General features: G+C 40.6%; 1 protein-coding gene and 1 pseudogene across 7 annotated transcripts in view; one reads left to right on the forward strand and one right to left on the reverse strand.

Moving 5' to 3' along the window:
- The window catches only part of DCLK1 (doublecortin like kinase 1), a 312,702-nt gene that overhangs the window by 267,908 nt on the left and 23,908 nt on the right, over positions 1-20,886 (forward strand). For all 7 annotated transcript variants that reach the window (XM_039873006.1, XM_039873002.1, XM_039873004.1 and 4 more), the window contains 4 exons: positions 7,954-8,087; positions 9,893-9,970; positions 10,347-10,443; positions 11,801-11,881. In XM_039873006.1, the coding sequence (XP_039728940.1) occupies positions 7,954-8,087; positions 9,893-9,970; positions 10,347-10,443; positions 11,801-11,881 (390 nt within the window). The remainder of the gene's footprint in view (positions 1-7,953; positions 8,088-9,892; positions 9,971-10,346; positions 10,444-11,800; positions 11,882-20,886) is intronic.
- On the reverse strand, positions 9,261-9,379 carry LOC120610787 (uncharacterized; annotated as a pseudogene).

Genomic DNA, 20,886 nt, shown 5'->3' on the forward strand with positions numbered 1-20,886 from the left:
GACATTTCTTTTAAAATTTTACTATTTACCCATGCATGGATTTGCCATATCCTGGCAAAATGTAGCACTATAGACTATTGTATAAAAAATGCTATAATAAATTTAATATAAAGATTTTTAAGTCTATTTTTAACTACATACTTTACATTGCTGTTATATTAAGACTTCTCAAAAAACTTATAAATTTTTAGACTACTAGCAAGATTTTTTCTAATTAAGGGTTTGTTATAAGTAGCAAAGTATTATTTATAAATGTTAATTCAGCTATAGATTTCATTCTATATAGTATCATTGTATATACAGAACTCTTAGAATTTTTTATTTTCAATTCTTATAGACCAATATAAAAATGACATAGCTTGGCCTTAAGGACCTATATTGATCATATGAATAATTTATTCAAGTCTAAGTATTTGGTCAGGTCAATGAGAAATATTATTTGATTTGCAGTGATATTTCCCGCCACATTTTAGGTGAAAATTAGGAACTGATTCAATATTGATATCTTTTACAATTTTATTATTGTATCATTACTAAGTTGTTTTTTTCACACAAGTTGATTATGCCAGTGATTTTATGTGGTTCATTTTGCTTTGTCAGGCCTGATGCTTAATAATTATATGGGTGAGTGACAGGTTGATGAGAGAGTGAATGAATGATACTTCTTCACAGAACAGAGGACAGATCTAACATGAGTCATTTCTCCACTCAGAAACAAAAAACAAAAAACTTACCGAGATAAACTGCTTTCAATTTACACAAGTCACCACTAGGTGGCGAGCTTGTAGCCTTGGCAGCACAACTGTGTAGCAGCCTGCATTTCTTCCAGGCAACTGTCAGGGTCTTTTTAAAATGTACACACAGATTCCACCTCCTTAGGAAAACGAAAGGCTTTACTAGCAAAAATATAATGTACATCACTAGTTCTTATTAGATTCCAGAAATAAACACAATAATTTTCTTGAAATATAAAATTTTATTTTCAGAAACCATATCTCTCTCGGTCAGAAACTTTTTTAAAAAAAATTCTATGCCTGCTCATAGCTGCTCATCAAAATGGCATGTGTAGCTCGTGACCCTCCTTTTCACTAAATGGATTTTATCCTGTCTTCACTAAGTGATGACTGTAGTTGTGTGCCAGCTCTTAGTTTCCAGTTCAAGCCAACCCCAAGCTTACAAAATAGAAAATTTCCTTCTGCCTTCATCTCATCTCTTAACCCCAAAATAAACCCATTTTGTGATAGGATCGCCAACTGCACTTATAGACAAGGCAAGTGCCACGGATAGAGTGTGCCTAGGGGTCATACACAAAAACGTATTTGAGTCAATTTGTAGCCAGTCTCCTATACTACGAACTTGCTGCCATAGTGTTGATCAGTGGAAGGGGCCATAGGTTTCACAGGAGTCTGTCACTAGACCTGCTTGTCCTAATCAGCATTACCAGTGAGCTGAAGCGAAGGCGTGTTATATCACATGACACAGTTAAGATCCAAAAAATATCTTTAACTCTATAAAGATCCAAAATCAGTAAGATGAAATTCAACAAGATATCAACATAAACCCCCATGGACTAAGTGGCTGAGGTGTAGCTGTTTTAATGATCATTGCAGAAAGCAATAATGGGGAAAACTTGGCCTGAACAGGTCAAAGGCTAGTAGTTGAACATAAGTCAGTGTGAGCTTCAGTGTGACGTGACTTCTAAAAATACGAATGCGCCCTTAGACTCCTTTCACTAAAAAAGTGCCACCATCAGGGGAGCCCACTGCCTGTTCACACCACGTCACCCCTAGGCTGAGGGACCGGAACATATGATTTGGGGGCCTGGAGTGTAAGTGGAGTACGGTGGCACTCATCAAATACAGGAGACACTGCCAAACGGAAGATGGGAAACTTTTCTGGGCTGACTTTGAGAGCACTGACCTCAAACTAAAGAGCAGATGTTAATGGGCACGAGATTTGAGGTCGACATAGGGAAAACTTTCTAATAACTATGCCCATTTGAAAATTAAGTGGCCTTTATTACAGGTAGCTTATAGTCATTGGAAATGTCCAAGCAGAAAGGGAATGGCCACTTTGCATAATGTTTAGAAAAAAAATTCTGCTGTCTGAATTTGGTTAAAAGTTGAGGGAATAGAGAAGAAAAACAATATTTCCCTCTAAGTTACCGCATTTCCTGAGGGCCCTTCTCCAAGGCCCTCTGATTCCCCCAGGGAGAAGACGGGGAGTAAAAGTGTAGAGTGTCGCTGTGGTCGCTGTGTCCACCACATTCCTACGTGTTCCTCTGTCATTAAGGACTTCATTTCATTTTAAAATGGCATGGCCTGACTGGGCTAGCAAAGATTAATAAAATAATATTAATAATAATAATAATAATACACAGTGTTGGCAGAGTTATGAGGTTATCTCATATGGATTGATGTAAGAGTAAATTGATAGAGCCTTTCTGAAAAGTAATTTGGTGATATAGAACCAAAGCCTTAAAATAATATGTGTATCCTGACCAGGTAATTCTACTTCTAGAAATGAAGCCTAAAGAAAAAAAATCACATGTACAGTTTATCTCAGTGTTTTTTAGGATGGAAAAAAAATATAGAGAGAAACAACTTACAACAGGGCACTGATCAGTTAAATAAAGATAGGATAGAGAGATAGGAGTACATACCGGTTAGAATCAGTCATTTGAATATACATGAGCTTAAGTTCTGGCTTTGCCACTCGTTAGCTGGTTACTTAACATCTCTGAGCTTCAATGTTCTCATCTGCAAAATATCAGCAAGATTATTTAATAGGGTTGTTGTGAAGATCGAGTGCGACAATGAGTGGGACAATGGCTGGCATATCCCATGTACTCCATAAATGGCAGTGTGGTCGTCATTGGGGTTATTACTATGCTGCATCTATACAATGGAATATCCGGTAGCCACTAAAAATCGTGATGTAGACATATGCTTATTCACTTGGGAGAACTTCAGGGTATATTGTCCCCTGGAAAAAGAAAAGCAGGAGAGAGAAAGAAAGCTCCGGAAGTCCATGCTCTAAAATGTTAACAGTGGCTATTTCTAGGTTATTCAAGAATGTGGGTGATTTTCTTTCCTCTATAATTTTCCGTCTTTTCTAATTTTCCTGCAATGACATATTGGATATTACTTGTGTGCCAAAAATGTAATACAATTTTTTAAAATTGAAATGACATTGACTTCCCACAGTTTTAACAAAATCCTAGGATATACAATTGCTAACAGAATCCGGAATGTTTTATGTATCGCGCTGCAGCTGCAAAGAACTCCTTTTTAGATAGTTTCATGACTATTTTAAAGTGAGGATGAGAATCAGGTTTCCTGGAGTCTCCATTCACTTCATCTTCCCAGATTTCTCTAGTGTAAAACTATTTTATTTTTTCCTCTAATATTGTTACCACTATTCTGACTTACTTCCTTCTGACTTCTATAAAACCTTTATTATTTTTATTATTTCATTTAACTTTTGATTTCATAAAGATTTTACAAGCGGGTATTTAATGGTTTTAGTTTTTCTCAACTCTAAAGTATGTGGTCCATAAAGTACATTTTGCAAACTAATTCCCTGCACAAATGTCGTTATATTTCACTTCTTAAAGATTTAAATTTAATCCATTTTCCTTAGAAAGGATCATAAAGACCATATACTGTGGCCGGAAGAAAATCAATGTCTTTTTAAAGGGCCTCTATATTTGTTAAACAGTAAATTGACATTTTTTTCATGGCTTTGTCGATTTCATGCCACTTTTGTTCAATTCTATTTGGTGAAATAATTTTTAGTACTTACTGAGCTCCTCTGTAAAAGATATCTCAGTGGTTACTAATGATTCATTAGCCAGCGTTTCAACAGGGTTATCTTAGAGTTCACAGCAACGGTGCGAATTATGTTTGTTCCAACACATCTGTTACGTTAGTTAGCTTTTCGTTTTCTGTTATGGGAATTTCGGAAACCATTTGACTGGGTTTACGTTAGCTGTGAATTTTCTTATTTTTTTTACGGCCACCGGCTGCATTTTATGACTCATATTAACTCTTCTATTTTTTCAAATAACTTTTCCAAATGGTGTCAGTTTCTAATCCATGGGAAATCAGACATATGCCCAAACATCTACTGTTCAGAAAGTTACGGTTACTGCGAAATCCTAACTAATGAAAAAGAAACAAAAATAAAACTCTTCTTTAAAAAAGAAAAATCTTGTGTAAAATATCAGGAAGCCAAAAGCCTAATACCTGACCTTTCACTGTATCTATTCTTGGTAGGACATGCCTTCAGCTCTTAATTGGAACCTTTTTCATAATTGTTGCCATTTAACACATTTAGTCTGTCAAATCATGGGATGTCTTTATAGCCATATAATAAACCCTAGAGAACAACTTCTCCAACTGTAGCCATCTGCAATGATCACAAGAGTAGCTTACAAAATACTGACAGTCTTTACGGTAATAGGATGCATATGGCAGCCCACAATTACGTGTAGCTGCATTCAATTAGTGTTGTACAATTACACAGTTTTATTGCTTAGTTAAAACAGTGAAAGCACTACATACTGGGTAATTTGCACTAATCCCCGTCTCTTTAATAGCCCCTCGGTGTTTAAAATGTAGGGGAACATCTATAGTCTTTAAAGGGCCTGGGATGAACATTAAATTCTATCTCATGTCATAGATACTCTTTGATTGACAATTAATGTAACTCCTACCTCATGTGTGGGTCATGTTTTATGAAAGCTTTAAAATACAGTTACAGCATAAAGTCCTTCTTATACCGGAACCCCATATGCTAGAACAGGCTGTCCAAGCCTATGCTTGCAGCCTGCGAATGTCCCGTCTGGAAGATGGTGAGGATGAGGACACATGCAGAAGAACAAAGTCAGAATTGTTTCAGAGACTGCTATAATAATAATAATAATAATACACAGAGTTGGCACTGGCAGAGTTATGCTGTAAGGACTCAGCATTCAGCATTTTAAAGGTGAACATGTTAGAAGCTTTTCTGATTCTTAACTTTTAATTAAAAACTTAGTTCGAAGTGAATTTATAGCTGCCATTTGGGAAAGTACTTTCCGGAGATGATTTTGTGATGTGCGTGTGTACTCACGTGTGTCTGTTTGAAACAGATGTATTTAGCAATCTGTAATTTTAACAGTTTAATTACTATTTTAAATGGCCTCGCTTATGCCCCTATGACTGGCTTGGAAAGAGACAAGGTTGAGCGGGGCACAGATGCCAAGCCCCAGGTGGGAGCTTAGGTGAGGTACACCCCTCCCATTGGAGAAGAAGAATGCATTCTTCTGCATCCATCTCCCCAAGTGTTGACAGAGAGAAACCCAAAGCAACCTTGTTCCCTGCCCTGTCCGACAGTAAGTTAAACAGAATTCCAAACTGGAAGCCTGGACATTTATTCACCTGCAAAAACATTTTTACCAAAGCATTTCTAATAATCTTGTGTTTACAAATGTTTTCAATTACATGGACAATTCAGACAATTACTTTGTCTGTAAGCTCTTGTCTCTCATAAGCATCATTATAACCTTTTGATATTCATGAATATTCTACTATATGGTTTCCAAAGCAAAAAGAAGAAGGACATTGTAGAAATGATTAAAGAGACCAAAAAAGAATGTGAAAAAGATAGATCCTAGGTATTTTATTTAAATGGTGTTGGTTTATTTAAGAATTATTGTCACTTTTAGGTAATTCTCATTTTCTTTATTTTATGTAGGTTTTTTTAATGCTTTTTTCCTTAGTTATTAAAGACTTGAACTTAATTGCTCAGGTATATTAAATATAATTGGCATATGGCTATATATGAGATAAAATTCCTGTGAAAATGTAGATGTTCAAAAATAAAACCTTTGCTACGTGTGAAAGAATTACATATTCACAACTAAAACGTAACTTATGACTGAATCTGCCAACATCTGCGTTTGTCCAACTTTTGAATAAAGTTGGGTGACGATACATATTACATTTAGAAGAAACCCCAGAAAATTCTTGTATAAATGGAGATGTGGAAATTGAAATCTCCCCAGTCTCACAAAACATGCTCCGTGAATGTTTGGTCGTAATCGAACATCAAAGCAAGAGATGACTTTGCATTTTAGAAAGGTTATCGGTAACAAAACGGACTCAAGGAAGTAAACAATTTGGCTCTGTCTAGGAAAGAAACTAGACGATCTACTAGATGTTTCCATCTCAGATTTCTCTTCATGAAAAACATTTGCTTGTCATTTGAATGACCGGGATGGCCGACATGCACCTTCGGGATTTCTCTTGCCTAAGATCATTTACACTGGGAACGATACTGTACTTTGCAGCTCTGATACCTTAAAGTCCATGACTCAGACTTGTTCGTGCTGACCAGGGCTGGACGGCTGCTCCAGTATAATAGGAAGGATGGTCTCCATCCCGGATGACACCTGGGCAAAGCACATCTGTGAGGCGCAAATGGCTTGGGATGTCTTTATCCTGACAACCCAAGTGCGGGTGACCCCATAAGTCTCTGGACACCTGTCTGAGGGAGCCCAAACTTGACTGTGCTCAAGGCCCAAGGTAGAGGCCTCCATGCTCTGAGTGTGGAGAAAATGCAAAAGAATATTTTCTGCCCAGAAAAGAAGGTCTCCCCAGAGAGGACTGCCTGCCTCTCAGACCCAAATGATCCAAAACAGTTAGGTCCAAATGATCGTTGCCGGTACTGCAGCTTAGCCAGCCAAACATCTGCACTTCATGCTGCAGTGAAATGAACAGTTAACCTACTTTTATATTAACACGGTGTGTGTTGGTAGCACACTCCTGACGTGTGGAGATGTGCCTTGCTGCGTGAGTTTCCAACAGCTGTAGCCAGTACAGATAATCACAAAGCAGTGACAGAGGAACGTGGGGGCCTCGGCTGCCTGGGAGAATTATTCTCACACACGTGGAAAACTTCACCATTTCTGAGGCATTTCTGGGTGACTGCCTTTGCTGGGAATACCAGCCTTTGTGGTTCTCTTTCTTTTATCTTATTGATTCCAATGGAGGGCACTGGATTAGAATTCTAAATACCTTTTGATCTTTTCTTTGAAATAATAGAAGTTATTTGGGATACTTTTTAGAGCAGATCCATTTGGTTTGATCGTGGGTTAGAATTAAAGGAGTATAATACTTGCCTATGGTCACATGCATCCTTTTCTTGATTTGTTGGGTGAAAGACTAGAGACTTTTACTCCCTTAATAAGGAAACCTGGACAGAAGGCTGGCTCTGCACCTGATAAATCTTTCCAGATTGCCACAGGTGAAATGAAATGTTAATATGCCTTTCAAGTATTTATTTAAAAAAAATAAAACCCAAAGTATTTTAATATACATGTAGATTTTCTGTTCAATTACTAAAGAACTACATTTTTTAAAGCTTATATATTAAAATGAAGAAGTACTTACTTTCAGAAATTAGAGATATTGCACTAGAGATTTTCTGTTTCATTGTATTATGCGAATGAGTTTTAATTGTAGAAACATCAAATACAGACAAACAAAAGGAGAAAAAACCCTCCCACAATTTTGCCACCCAGAGGCAGACAAACCATACTCTCAGTCATTTTTCTTTGTGCATATTTTTTCTGTAATAGACACTTAATGCAAACCAATCTGAAATCTGGTGTTCTCACTTCCAAACATAATTCATTTCAATAAATACAAACCCGCATCGCCATTTTAATGGTCGTGGAGCATCCATTGCATAATTTATTTAACAGATTTCCATTTGCTGGCGGTTCACCATGTTCCCAATTCTGCAGTAATCTAAAAAAGATATTCTTGTATAAAGATATATCTGTGTATAATTGCCTGATATTATATGATAAATATATTAAATTTAAAGCACTCTGCCCCTTATTTCTTCAGGAAAAAGTTTCTGAGCTCTTGGTTAAGACGATTTCACTTTTTGCTTTCATTTTAGGTATATGAACACCAAGATGGCAGCAAGTCACTGAAGCTGGGCGACTTTGGACTGGCCACCATTGTGGATGGCCCCCTGTACACAGTCTGTGGCACCCCAACATATGTGGCTCCAGAAATCATCGCAGAGACCGGGTAAGCACTTCCTGTGTGTTTGCTGAAGAGTCGTGCTTGCAAAAGATCTAGTCTGCTTCAAGAATACGAGAAACAGGACCGCTCTTTGAATCCAGAAAAATTAGCTATCAGATTTCTTTCACTTTTTTTTTTCACTTTAAAGTAGGAGCCATTTTCTCTGTTTTCCCAGTCAAGTTGCCAATTACTGCAATCTTATTTGGACTTTGTTAAAGGTAAAACAGCAGTCATTAACCCCAGAGTAAAAAATGTGCCAACTAACAAAGACACATACAGCGATGGTCATTAACTCGCTTTTGGAGATAAAAGCAGACACTGCCATATGCAGCCATTACAGTCTTACAGGCCACTTCTCTCAGCTGGCCTTAGTCCTCACTCTTGGTCCCATTTCGACCCTCTTGGCAACCCATTAATTATCTGTGGAGTACAAACACCCTTAGTCATCAGAGGGCTACTGGGAATTTCCTGGTTTCTGTGTGTGGCAGTGTAAGATGAATGAAAATCTCTAGAATAAGGGGAAAAGGTGGGTTGGCTTAATACTTACTAAGGACCTACTACATACCAGGCTCTAAGCACCTTCACTTAATTCTTACTCTTCCAGTAGATGATATGATTTCCATTCGACACATAAATTAAATTCAGATTCTGATGATTGAATATCATGTAAGTGAGACAGAATTTGAACTCAGGTCTATGTGAGTAAAAGGCTCTTTCCATAAAGAGCCTGATTCTTAACAAGGATCATAGGTAGGTTTCTGAAGCACTAGCCCTAAACAGAAGGGTTAGGGAGGGATGGGGCAGCAGCAGCAAAGCACAGCTAATTGCCTGGGATGCACCCACCAACCAGTTGGAGATAGTTTTTCTGCTTGTCCCATAGACCAGAAAGGCAGAAATACCAAATAGATGAGAAGGGAATCCCAATAGGGAAGTCCCCGAGGTAAGATGTGAGATAATGAGGACTCTTCTATTTGTCGGATTTGAGTGAGTTGGGAGGCCGCATCTGTAGCCATGCCTGACCTCCGTCAGAGGGTGCTGCTTCAGGTATTGCTCCTTTTTCTACTGTGAGAACTCTGAGGCCTGCAGGGCAGTGGTGTGGGGTAGAAGGAGGATTTGGTTGCGCTCCTGAAGATCTTGGCTGGAGCCCAACTTAGCCACTGACTGTCTTTTTTTTTTAAACACCTGCAGCACCTGGTCTTCCTAGGTGGTCTCCCATCCAAGTACTAACCAGGCCCGACCCTGCTTAGCTTTCAAGATCAGACAATATCGAGCACATTCAAGGTGGCATGGCCGTAGACCCGACTGTCATCTTCAGCAAAATTATTAACCCCTCTGAACCTCAGTTTCCTCTTGTATAAAATAGGAAATAATACTATCCTGTAAGACTTACGAAGTTGTTGGGAAAACAAAATAAGATAATGTATGTCAGTGCTTTATAAATTGAAAAATGTCTAATATGTAATTATTATTTCTAAAATTAGAGAGTTAAATAGTCTCAAGAGTCTTTCTCTATCTTAAAATCAATATGACCATAATAAACCTTTTTGCCAAAAGCCTTCCTTTACTTATATTTGGGTATGAGCCTAGCCAAGCATTACGTTGATTTTTATTCACGTGCCTTAGATAGTCTCTTTTTAAATTATTCTTTCCTTGAACTCTGTTTGGCCGATGGGTGTTAGTTTAGTGTCATTACATTTTTTATTTTGTCTGGTTTGGTTTTCGGTTTAGAATAGAAGAATCATCTATTTTGCCATGCCTCACAATTTGTCCCGGGCTGACTTTGCTAACGCTGATGTCACTTACTTTTTCAGATATGGCCTCAAGGTGGACATCTGGGCAGCTGGTGTAATCACTTACATCCTGCTGTGTGGTTTCCCTCCGTTCCGTGGGTATGGACGGCAATCTTTTACTTAGCACCAACAAAGCATTTTTCTATTTTCTGAATGATCTATCTGGCCTTCTTGCACAAAGGAGGCTGCTGCAGGAATAGACCATAATAAGAACCTCACTTATAACGCCGGTTATTTTTCCATGTGTGCGTGCTGATTAACATGCCTTCCACACATCTTCTTCATGTAATTTAAAAACTCATTCTTTCTTAATTTACCAAAACTGTTCCATACAGGCATTTTGAATTGCTTAAGAGCACACATTTTATACATTTATGGGGAAAGGAAGGGCTCCAAGGAATAGGAATGAAGTGACATACCCTGAGTTGACATCTTAGTCCTGTTTTTTCCTTATTGTTGTCATTCATCTAAACAGAAGTGGTGATGACCAGGAGGTGCTTTTTGATCAGATTTTGATGGGGCAAGTGGATTTTCCTTCTCCATACTGGGATAATGTTTCCGATTCTGCAAAGGTAGGTTTCTAATACTTTTTTCTTCCTTAGTCTGTGTCTTCATGGAATGATTGATTCTGACTCACAGTGTGCAAAGACTAAAATATTGTAAATAGGATTTCTGTGCACATTTTAGTCATAATTGCTAGCTTTTTTTTTTTTTTTTTTTGGAAGAGTTCACAGTCATCAAGTCATCTGTTCGTAGCCATCCCGACTTACCAAGTGCTCCTGCTTACCTGGCTTACACTCCTCCTGTTGCCGCTCCATTTATAATGCTGTCGCCTCTTGCCCTACGCACACCGAGCTCCAGCCTACCTTAGATTTCTGCATAGCTTATTGCTTCACCTCTTTTAAATCTTGACTTGATTTTATCTTCTCAGTGAGCTTTCCAATTACAGCTTTTACCCTACCTGGCTCATCTTCCTTGTCTGTTTTATTCTCCAGAGCACTTACACCCTTATGTCCATCTGGTATACATCTAACTACCTTTCTATATCTGCCTACCTATCTAGATAGATATGGATAGGTAGATACATGTTATTTATGTGGTTTATTTTCTGACTCTCCCCACTAGAATGCAAATTCCATCAAGACAAGGACTATCGGTTTGTTTTGTTCATTGCTGTATCATTAGTGCCTACATAGTGACCAGTACATAAATGGTGCTTAATATACATTCAATGAATAAATAAATGAATAAGTGAATGAATGGAACAATTAGTTAATTATTGAAAATGGAAGCATAATAGTTCTAGTTTATTTGTAATGATTAACTTGGAAATTTTTGAAACGATTTTAACAGATTTCCTTGGAATTCTTTGGCTACTAAAGAATAGTTTCTATTTTACCAACCAGCGTTGGGAATTCTATGCCTTTTCTTATTTCTTTCTTTCAAACTTAAATGTGCCATCTTGCAATTAGGAGGAAAAAGAACACATTTTTTTCCTTTCAGCTGCCAAAGTGAAAATTTAGTTAAAGTGTTTTTTAAATGTGATTTCTATATTAAATTAATTTAGAAATCTGTCTTTAAAGTGCAAAATCCTAGGCAAAGAAAGGAATTTTAATTCTTTAACTTGTATATTTTTTTCTGAAAATCTTTTTTATGAAATTGATTTTAATATTAATTTCAGTTTATTTTTTCTATCAACTACAAGCTATATAATTATAGTTCAAAATAGTCACCTTTCTTTTAACTTTGTTTTTATTTGTTTGTTTGTTTCCTTTAACTTTTTAAGGTGTTAGGTAGCTATGAGTAGGTCGAATTGATATATTTAAGATTTAGAGCTGTTCCAAACTAGAAGAGCACTTCTGCATTTGAAAACGCCCAGGCTTTGACCTTAAAAGTTAGTCAAATGGAATTGAATGTTCCCTTTCGCAGGAGCTCATCACCATGATGCTGCTGGTCAATGTCGATCAGCGATTTTCAGCCGTGCAGGTCCTCGAGCATCCCTGGGTGAACGTAAGTGACCTCCTCCTTTCCCTGTATTTACTCCTGATGTTTCTTTGTAAAACTGCAGATTTTATAATGACATCACCTCCCTTTTAGAATGTTGTGTTTGTATTTGTTCCTCCCCCTAAAATATGCCAGAATAGTCACAGGATCCCAGAATTATTCCACAAGGGTCATGATGCGTCCGTGCTGACATGTTTTCATGGCCCGTTGCAGAGAGCATTTCCCCTGATTCGGATGGGACCACCTTCTGCTGGGGAGGTGCACGTGGTCACTGCCCCCACCCCACACCTAAATCCTGTGGTCCAGATCAAGGCCGAATACATCAATAAGATAGAGTAGATTTTCTGAGTCAGTACTGCTTTTGCATCATTTCTACCAAAAATACAAGTGACCCAACCCAAGGGTCTCCACATAAGCCTTGAAGTCCTCTAATGCTGCACTTCTCAAACTTGCATGTGCTCTAAAGTCACCTGGGGATCGCGTTAAAAGTGCATATTGTAACGTGGTAGATGCAAGGCTCTGAGTTTCTGAAAGCTCCCAGATGCCACCACCGGCCATTATCTGAGTACTAGGGTCTATTGATACTTCTTTAGCTCTGACAGAACTCTTCAGAGCAGTCGTTATTTTTTGACCCTATGACTGGTCGGTAAGGTTTTCAACCGTGCAGGTCCTCGAGCATCCCTGTTATATGAAAATATTTAAAACAAATCTTAGCTGAGATATATAGACGCCCACATACTGAAACTCCATAAGAGGTTTAATGCTTCTTACTGCCGGGAGAGAGGACATAGAGATTTTGATATAGATATGGACGTGGACGCAGACAGGGCCGAGTATAAAACTGATATAAGTTTTGCCAACCTCCTTACTGCTTTGAATGATCTGGCTATGAGTCAACAAAATGTTTCATTTCTCTGAATTATCACCGTAGTAATTAGTCCAGTAATTTTTTTCCAGAATAGCTAATTATTAAGGATAAGGTATGACTGAAAGCACAGGGTTGAGACAGACTGTATCTGAGGGGACACGAGCTTTGGGTCTCATTCGCGGTCTGCCTCTTGGTGGCCATGGGCCTAGATTCCGGCCCTTTACATGTCTGAACCTGACTCCTCACACCCCACTGGGACATTATAAGTATGTGATAGGAGAAAGGATATGACTGTGGGCATCTATATATATCAGCTAAGATTTGTTTTAAATATTTTCATATAACAGAGCTTCCCAATCAGTATACAGACATGTGGGTATTAATTAATCGTCTCATCCCCTGGGGAAGTGAGGCAGGGTGGCCAGAGTGGGCAGTGGTAACCTCCAGCCTCACAATCTTTGCCTTTACCCCAGGGTGCTAAACAAAAGGTATCCTTTTCTCTGAAGTGGAAAAGGTTAGGAAATGTCTCATGTAAGCCTAGTAATAAACTTACAAGATAGGCAAGGTGAGTGTTATTGTACCCGCTTTACAGGTGAGGAGACTGAGGTTGTGATGGGTGACTTGTACAATGTACCTGTTTGTACTTCAGCTAATTTGCAGCCAGGTACCCACACTCCAAGCCCCTTTGCTTTAGAGTTTTATGCACCACACCACAACCACCCTCCCTTTGTGGTACGTGAAAGCACTGTAAATATCGCAAAAGAGTGCCTATGCGCATCATCGCTACGATTGTCATACAAGTCAGCAGCCTTTCCAAAGCAGCTTACCTGGGTCACGCATGGAGCCTTTCCCTTAGATGTGCGGGGTGAAAGAAGCACACACAGGCTCTCTTGATGGTAGCAGGAGGTGCCGATTGATCTACATGCTAATTAAGAGTCCATGGTCCACAAACTGTCAAATAGCACGTTAGCCCTGGGAAAACCGAAAGTGCAACCACACAGAATAAACCGGGAAAACTGAACTTGAAGTATGGCCTTTGCAGACTCAGTAAGAGCCATAGAGGAAAGAGATTCATAGATTCATTTTAGATTTTGAAATATGTTTTCATCAGAGGACCACGGCCTACCAGGCCTGCTTCCAGGAGCTCTGTCTGATACAACCAGAGAATCACACAGCAGTGGGAGGAGGGCCACCCTGCTGGCCTGTGTGGCGAGGGTGCCATGGGAGGCTTCCTGGGGGGAGGAGAAGCCAGAGCTCCATCCTGGAGGAAGCTGGGAAAGAGATGCCCAGCAGAGCCAGCTCCAGCAAGCTATGGAGATATGCTATAACATAGCTTTGCGACTGTGAGCAAATTCATCTATATATGTGATGGGGCTGGAATGCTATTGAAAACACATAATCCATTCACCTGATTCCAAACCAAATGACCCTACATCAGTATATTCCAACTCAATGGAGTAAAGAAAGAAAATTAAGACTTGTAACCGTTACCTTTGAAAAACTAGGCTACTCCTATTCCCAAGGCAGCAAACACATGTGTCAGCAGGAACTTCTGCCTTCTCAATCTGCTTTGTACACATTTCATACGTGGTCCCAGGTTGCTGACAATTTGGAGCCACAGCTCCCTCTGGAACTTGGACTTTCCCTCTCAGAGCCCCTGAAAGCAAGAAAAGCATTTAAAGAACTAGGAGATGTACAACTAAAAAATACCCTCTGTATAATTGTAACAGACCTTAGAGTCTAATGGAAAAATATATATCGATTTTAGCAAAACACTTTTAAAAATAATGTATAAGTGATTGCTTAAGTTTTGAAATTATATTAATATATTAACTAAATCAAAAACACTGATTATTTTCTTCGTCTCAAAATAATGAATGAAAACATAGAGAGAGAGATATGTTTTCACAACCAGCATTTACTATTTGTTGCGGCCTCAGTGCAACAAATGAAGAACCAAATAATCAAAATAAAGAAGTTCATTTAACAATCTCGCATTTGGTGATCAAATTATATCTGATCACTACAGAGGATGCTACCTAAGGGGCAGGGGGAGAGTAAGAATAATTTTGAGCCTTAAGGAACTCATCAGAAAGCTCCTCCTATGCGCTCATTTATCTCAATTTCCTTTGTTGCTTACGTGATGACCTTTTGCCCGGCGTACTTGGAATTGAAAGGCAGTCTCTCATGGAACAGAGTGTAGAGCAATAGCATCGGGCGACAGCATCAAAAAATCTAGTCAGCAGAAGTCATTCATTTACCTTACTTCAAGAGCTTCCTCTAGGCTCACATTTGTTTTTCATACACTCAGACTGCAATTCCCACCATGTTCCTTGGCGTCCTGGGTCTCTGCTCTGTCATCCGAAGAGTCGTGAGCACGGCCTCACGTTGGATGGTTCTAGCAAGGCACACGGACGAAGGCAGCGTCAGTGTGCAGCCAGGTGTCTAGGGAAGGAATGTACACTCCCAGAGGGAGTGCCAGCTCACCCACCTGTGTCACTCTGGAACGTTCACTTTTTTAAGCCTGTGCAATAGAGATAACGGAATCAACCTCTCATGATTCTGAGGACGGAGAGAGGATTAAATTTTGGAAGGGCCTGAGAGAACAATCGTGAGCACTAGTGCTCCGTAGGTAGTTGATAAATATTTGAATCTGAGTGAGGCAACAACTCTATCATCCATGGCTCTGTGCTGATAACATGCAAACCGTGATCAATATTGGTGTATGAGAAGCTCAGTTACTGAGGAAACCCCCTCATCCCCCTCCAAAAAAATGATCCTGTTCGTATGCTCCAAGCCCCATCGAGATAACGTATATTACCGGCTCTGTTGTGTTCTACAGTATCACCGCTATTTTCTTTAACGTAGCTGCTAAATGCCACTGGGAATTGTCCTAGCTAAGTTTATTTACCTTATTACTCATCTAGTGGAGAACCATATGATGCAGGCACCCATAATCTGAGAATAGAATAAGAATGATCAAGAATGTATCATGATCATTCCAGTGACTGGGGAGAAAGTCGAGTGACGTAAATTCTTACTCATAATTAGGATTAAATTATAGCCATTTTAATAATTTCAAATATATTACTATTGTTGCAATTTTATTTTAAAACTATGGACCTACCTTATCCCATGCTATTTTCTGATACTCTTGGATGAAAATCCATCCCAGTACATTATTTCTATGAATCTATACGTTCATTTATTTTTCTAATTTTACTAATGAGGAAACTGAGGCTCAAAGAAGTCTCTAGCACGAAGCTCAGCAGAGCCTCTAGGTCTGATGCCTGGGTTTTACCCGTAGAGATTCTGGTTTAACTGATCTGCACTGGCATCTGGGCATTGGGAATTTTAAAAGCTCTCAGGCGATTATAACATGAGACGAAGATTGAAAACCTCTGTCTTAGTGGAAAGGACTGTTTTAAAGAAGTCAAAGGTAGTAATTTATCTGATTCAAGACTTCCTATCACCTTCCTAGCCTTTCCATTTCAATTTACATCCTTTATCTCACCTACCCACTCTTTTGAAAAAAATACCACTAAGCTAAAATACTGAAAAAGTATGAAGAATAAGAAGAAAAAGGAAAAACAAGAGCCTGGATAATCTACCAAGATATTCCATGCAAATAAAAATCATTCATCTTGTGCTGCCAGAATTTGTTAGAACGCGAGAGACCCCCAATGATACTGTAATAATAAATAAGACCATTTATCTGTATTCACAAATCATGAACGATGAGTGGGAATTCCACTTTCCGCTTGGGCATCTTATCCTCTCTTTTTTCCAAGGTAGATCTTAATTTACTTTACAGTTTCTCCCCAAGAAGAAGAGTAGACAGAGAGCATGCGTGGGGCCGAGCGGAAGGGAGTCAGGGTCCTGGGTACCGCACAGCTGGGAAGGGGACCGGGAGTCCCGGGGCTGCACGCTGGGATGCGACATGGAGCTACTATTGAAGAGAAAGTGCTCCATTGCTCTTGGGATTGTTTAAGGATAAATCAGAATATTCTGGTGGTGGAACGCTCAAGACTGCCATGTTTTTCGTAAGTTTACTGATATTAGTGATAGACTCTGACAATGGACCGAAAACCGGACCCATGATTCAAAAACAGAACTCCATGAGGGAGGAGGGTTTTCTGAAGCATGCCCTCTGAAATGGTCTCCCTGAGGAAAGAGGGGACCTCACTCCGCTGAGTGACTTCGCATCGAAGTCCCCGCACCCTTTCCCACAACACCCCAAAGTCCACTAGAGAAATGGAGACCGGGGGCCCAGGTCTCTTTCAGACAGCTGTGAGAGTTCGTTTTCCATTTTGCAAACTAATTTTGTTCTTGTCGGTTGCAATGCTCTGCCAAGTGGTGGATGGGAATTTCCAAATCCAAAACCACTAACCTCAAACCACAACCAGCCTGTGTCAAACCAGAAAGTACTCCCAGAAATGACATGCCAGAATGTATGCTAATAACACAGCTATTTGTGACATACTTCCAGGTTTGTCACGTTTAGAAAATGCATAGCACATTTTTGGCACACAATCTATTCAAAATGATGACGATAAAGATGTACATATTAAAATGTATGTTTTTAATGGCGCTATTTATTTTATTGATGCAAGACAGTAAATTAGCTAAATCTCCATCATCAATCCGTATGCCTCAGGTAGACATTAGGTCCTTGCAAAACCAGCTGTTTATGTCTTTAAAGCCTTCGAAATTGATATAGAAACTGCAGATTTTTCCATTAATATTTCTTGAGTGTGTGTGTGTGTGTGTGTGTGTGTGTGTGTGTGTGTGTGTGTGTGTGTTTGTGTGTGTGTGTGACCTTCTCAGCTATGAACACTTTATTTCATTGGGAACAAATCCGGGAAGGTTTTAAGATTTATGAAGTCGAAAGCATCTCTGACAACTCGTGAGGGCTGTTTCACTGCTTTCAATGCTTCAACATGAACTGATAGCCCAAGGGAAGCTGAAACCTTCACGAGAATTTAAAGCTGGAGGCCCGAGCCCCCGGGCCTCAGCATCTAAAAGAGTTGTTAGGAGTCCTGACAAGAGATTAGGACCAGGACAGGGCAGGAAGCCATAACAAAGTCCATTGTGAGAGTGGTAAGAAAACGAACTCTTAGTTCAAGAACTGGCAGGGAAAAAACCTAGGTAAAGGGAAATTTCTGGGGAAGTGAGAGGAGACAGGATTGAGCGGCGAGGGGTGACTCTTCCTCAGTAAGGTAAGGAGGGGCTGCCCCTGTGGAGCCCCTGTGACTTGTTTTCTCTATGTTTGCACCCAGGCTGCTTAGCACAGCCCACACTGCGACCGGGCGACTCCGTGTCATCCGGTGTCAGCACCACCTTCTAGCACCGCCTGCTCCTCATGGGGTCTGAGAGTCCGGCCCCAATGGGTCATGGCGCCACGCCTCAGATCAGTGGACACCCAGACTGTCCCTGATGTCGGCACTTCCTCTGGGTCCCCTGAAGCGCTCAGCGTCCCTTCTACTGGCCTCCATCCGAATGCTGTCCAGGCTCCGTTCAGGCCTGTGTGAATGTTCTGTGTTTTTTGTCAGCCCCTAACTCAACCCTCCTTCCTCCTCGCTACTGTACCACTTTCATCACGGAGAAGAAGACTCACTGAGTCCCTTCGCTTAACACTTTGGGGGGCCTTCCGTAACAGATGCCATGTTAATGAATTTCCTTGGCCGATGCGCTGTGGTGCGATGAGACGCACAGACGTCTCAGGCCTGGTTCAGTCCTGACTCAGCCACGCTCTAGCTGTGTGACTTTGAGCACATTATTTAACCTCGCCGAGCCTCAGTTTGCTCATCTTCAAAATGGGACTCATAAGGCATACTTAGAGGATAATCTGAGGATTAAGGTCATCTGTGTAAATCATTAGGGCCACATAATAGTTACCACCGTGTAACCTTCCTCTCCCTGCCTTTCTCTTTTAACTTGGTTCCTATCCACCTCAGAACAGGCCTCACCTCTCTCTCCTCACTTCGTTTTGCCTCAGAGAAAGAGGGAAACCTGCCCCCCGCTACAGACGGCTTCACATCCCCCTCCACCTGCCCCTCACACCCATCGTCCCCTCTCTCCTGTCTTCCAACTCTTCCTTTCCAGTGGCTTCTGATCCTGAGACTACAAATATGCTCTTGGGTTTTTTGTCCTAAAGAGAAAAACCTTCCTTAGATCTGCTTCTTTATCATCTAAAGCGCATACAAATCACTCTCTCTGAAGTAGCCTGAAACTCTATTAAGAGATGACTGGGGTCCATCTGTAGTCTTCGGGGTGGGGCCTAAAGGGGCACCACTGTGTCAGGCTGCCCCTTTCATTCAGGCAGAACCCCAGACCGTGCTGGATATCTGATTCTAATATCTGAAACTTTCAGTAAAGGCGCATCGTTTCATCTTTTATCAAATGTTTAAAATACTCCTAAAATCCTAACTTAGATTCCAAGGGCCTGTTGTGTCATTTACCATTTAAAAGAAAAAAAAAAAGTGTTTTACCTGCACCATTGAATTGGCCCTTGTGTCTCACACTCTGGGCTTCAAAATCCTAATTCTTTGTGAATATCGCCCAACTTCTCTTCCACTGGCAGCATCGGGAGGCAGGTGCTGCCCTGTACGACTGTCTGAGTGTGGGGCATTCGTCCTCCACACTTACGCCCCTCCTACTGAGAAGCATCACTTTGTTCCTTCTCGAGACTGAGGCTTCAGTCTTTGGATCTTTTTGGTACCCGCAAGGTATTCGGTCTTTTTTTGTTCTTTCAGCCTTCTCTGCCAGAACTCTCTCACATAAACTCTTACCAGGAGATAAACTGGTTGACTGTTGGGCAAACAAACGTGCCTGTGGCTTCCCGCTCACACACACCCATACGCAAAGCCTCACCTTCCCTCCTCTCTACCTGTCAATCATCTCTCCACCCTTAAGGACCAGGTCAGAGCCCAGTCCTCATGAAGCCTGCGCTGACTGTTCACCACTGAAAATACGTCATCTGGCCTCTGAGCTCCTTCAGTGTTTCTAGCCGAGCGTGAGGCTACACTGCTTTCTAACGGCTCTGTCTCATCGCGTTGCTTTACTATTTGACAAGGCGTGTTCATACTTTGTCTCCCAATTAGCCCGCAAGGTTCTGGTGGGCAGAGATCATTTCTCCCACTGCCCCTGTCTTCCCTAATGTAGCCTGGACGTAGTGGGTACGTCATAGGTCTATGTTTCCATTTTCTCTCCAAGTATCATCCCACCATTACCCTCATCGACCTTCACTGTATTTCTGATTCTTCCCACGACGTGGAATTTTTTTTAAACTTTGAATTCACTCAGCATCATGGGAAAGCCTCCTTCCTCCAGCTTCGGTTTCATATGTGACTTAATAAGCATAATAATTTTTCTTCCTTTAGCCATTAACAAATCAGTCCAAGAATATCGTAAACTGGGTCTCCACTGTGTGCTTCTGTTAAAGATGACAGAAGTCATGGGAGACGTGGTCCAAAAGAGCAAGAGTTCATATATTTATAGTTAACACGTGTATGATGAAAAAGCATTAGGAGTTTCCACAAGAATCGTTCTAGTAGATTGTGCTTAACAGGGGATAAGTGTTTCAGAACAGGTGATTCAGACCCGAATTATAGAGAACGAGAGGGACGACAGGGTGCGCGAGAGCAGAGCCCGGGCCTGTGTCCGCTGGCCGCGTTTCCTCGCCGCTCACCGTAGCGCCTTGCCCGCCGTAGACGTGCCGTTGGTGTCGTCTAAATGAATGAAGAGCTACGTGCCGAAAGCGGTCAATCCCACGCAGAGAGTCCAGGTTCTGCCGACCCGCGAGCACGTCGTGCTTGGGAAGCCGCAAACTCGTTTTCCTGGGCGAGGCCAAGAAATTACGTGCAACACGACGGAGAAGAGGGCAAATGATGAACGGCATTGAAGTCCTGCCAGGAATTTTGGTTTTAACAGAGAGTCACACTTTATTATCCGTTCATTCATTTATCCCACGAATATTTATTAAGCATCTACTTCGTGCCAAAGCACCATGTTAAGACCTGGGGGTTCTAGGGTGAATAAAACAGTCTCTGTTTCCAAGCTTTCCAGGATCGTGCAGCCTTTTCATCATGAATTAGCAAGCGCTGGCATATACTTATGTGTCCGGCTATTGTTATTCAAACAG

The sequence above is a fragment of the Pteropus medius genome, unplaced genomic scaffold (genome assembly GCF_902729225.1).
Source record: "Pteropus medius unplaced genomic scaffold, Ma_sr-lr_union100, whole genome shotgun sequence".
NCBI lineage: Eukaryota > Metazoa > Chordata > Mammalia > Chiroptera > Pteropodidae > Pteropus > Pteropus medius.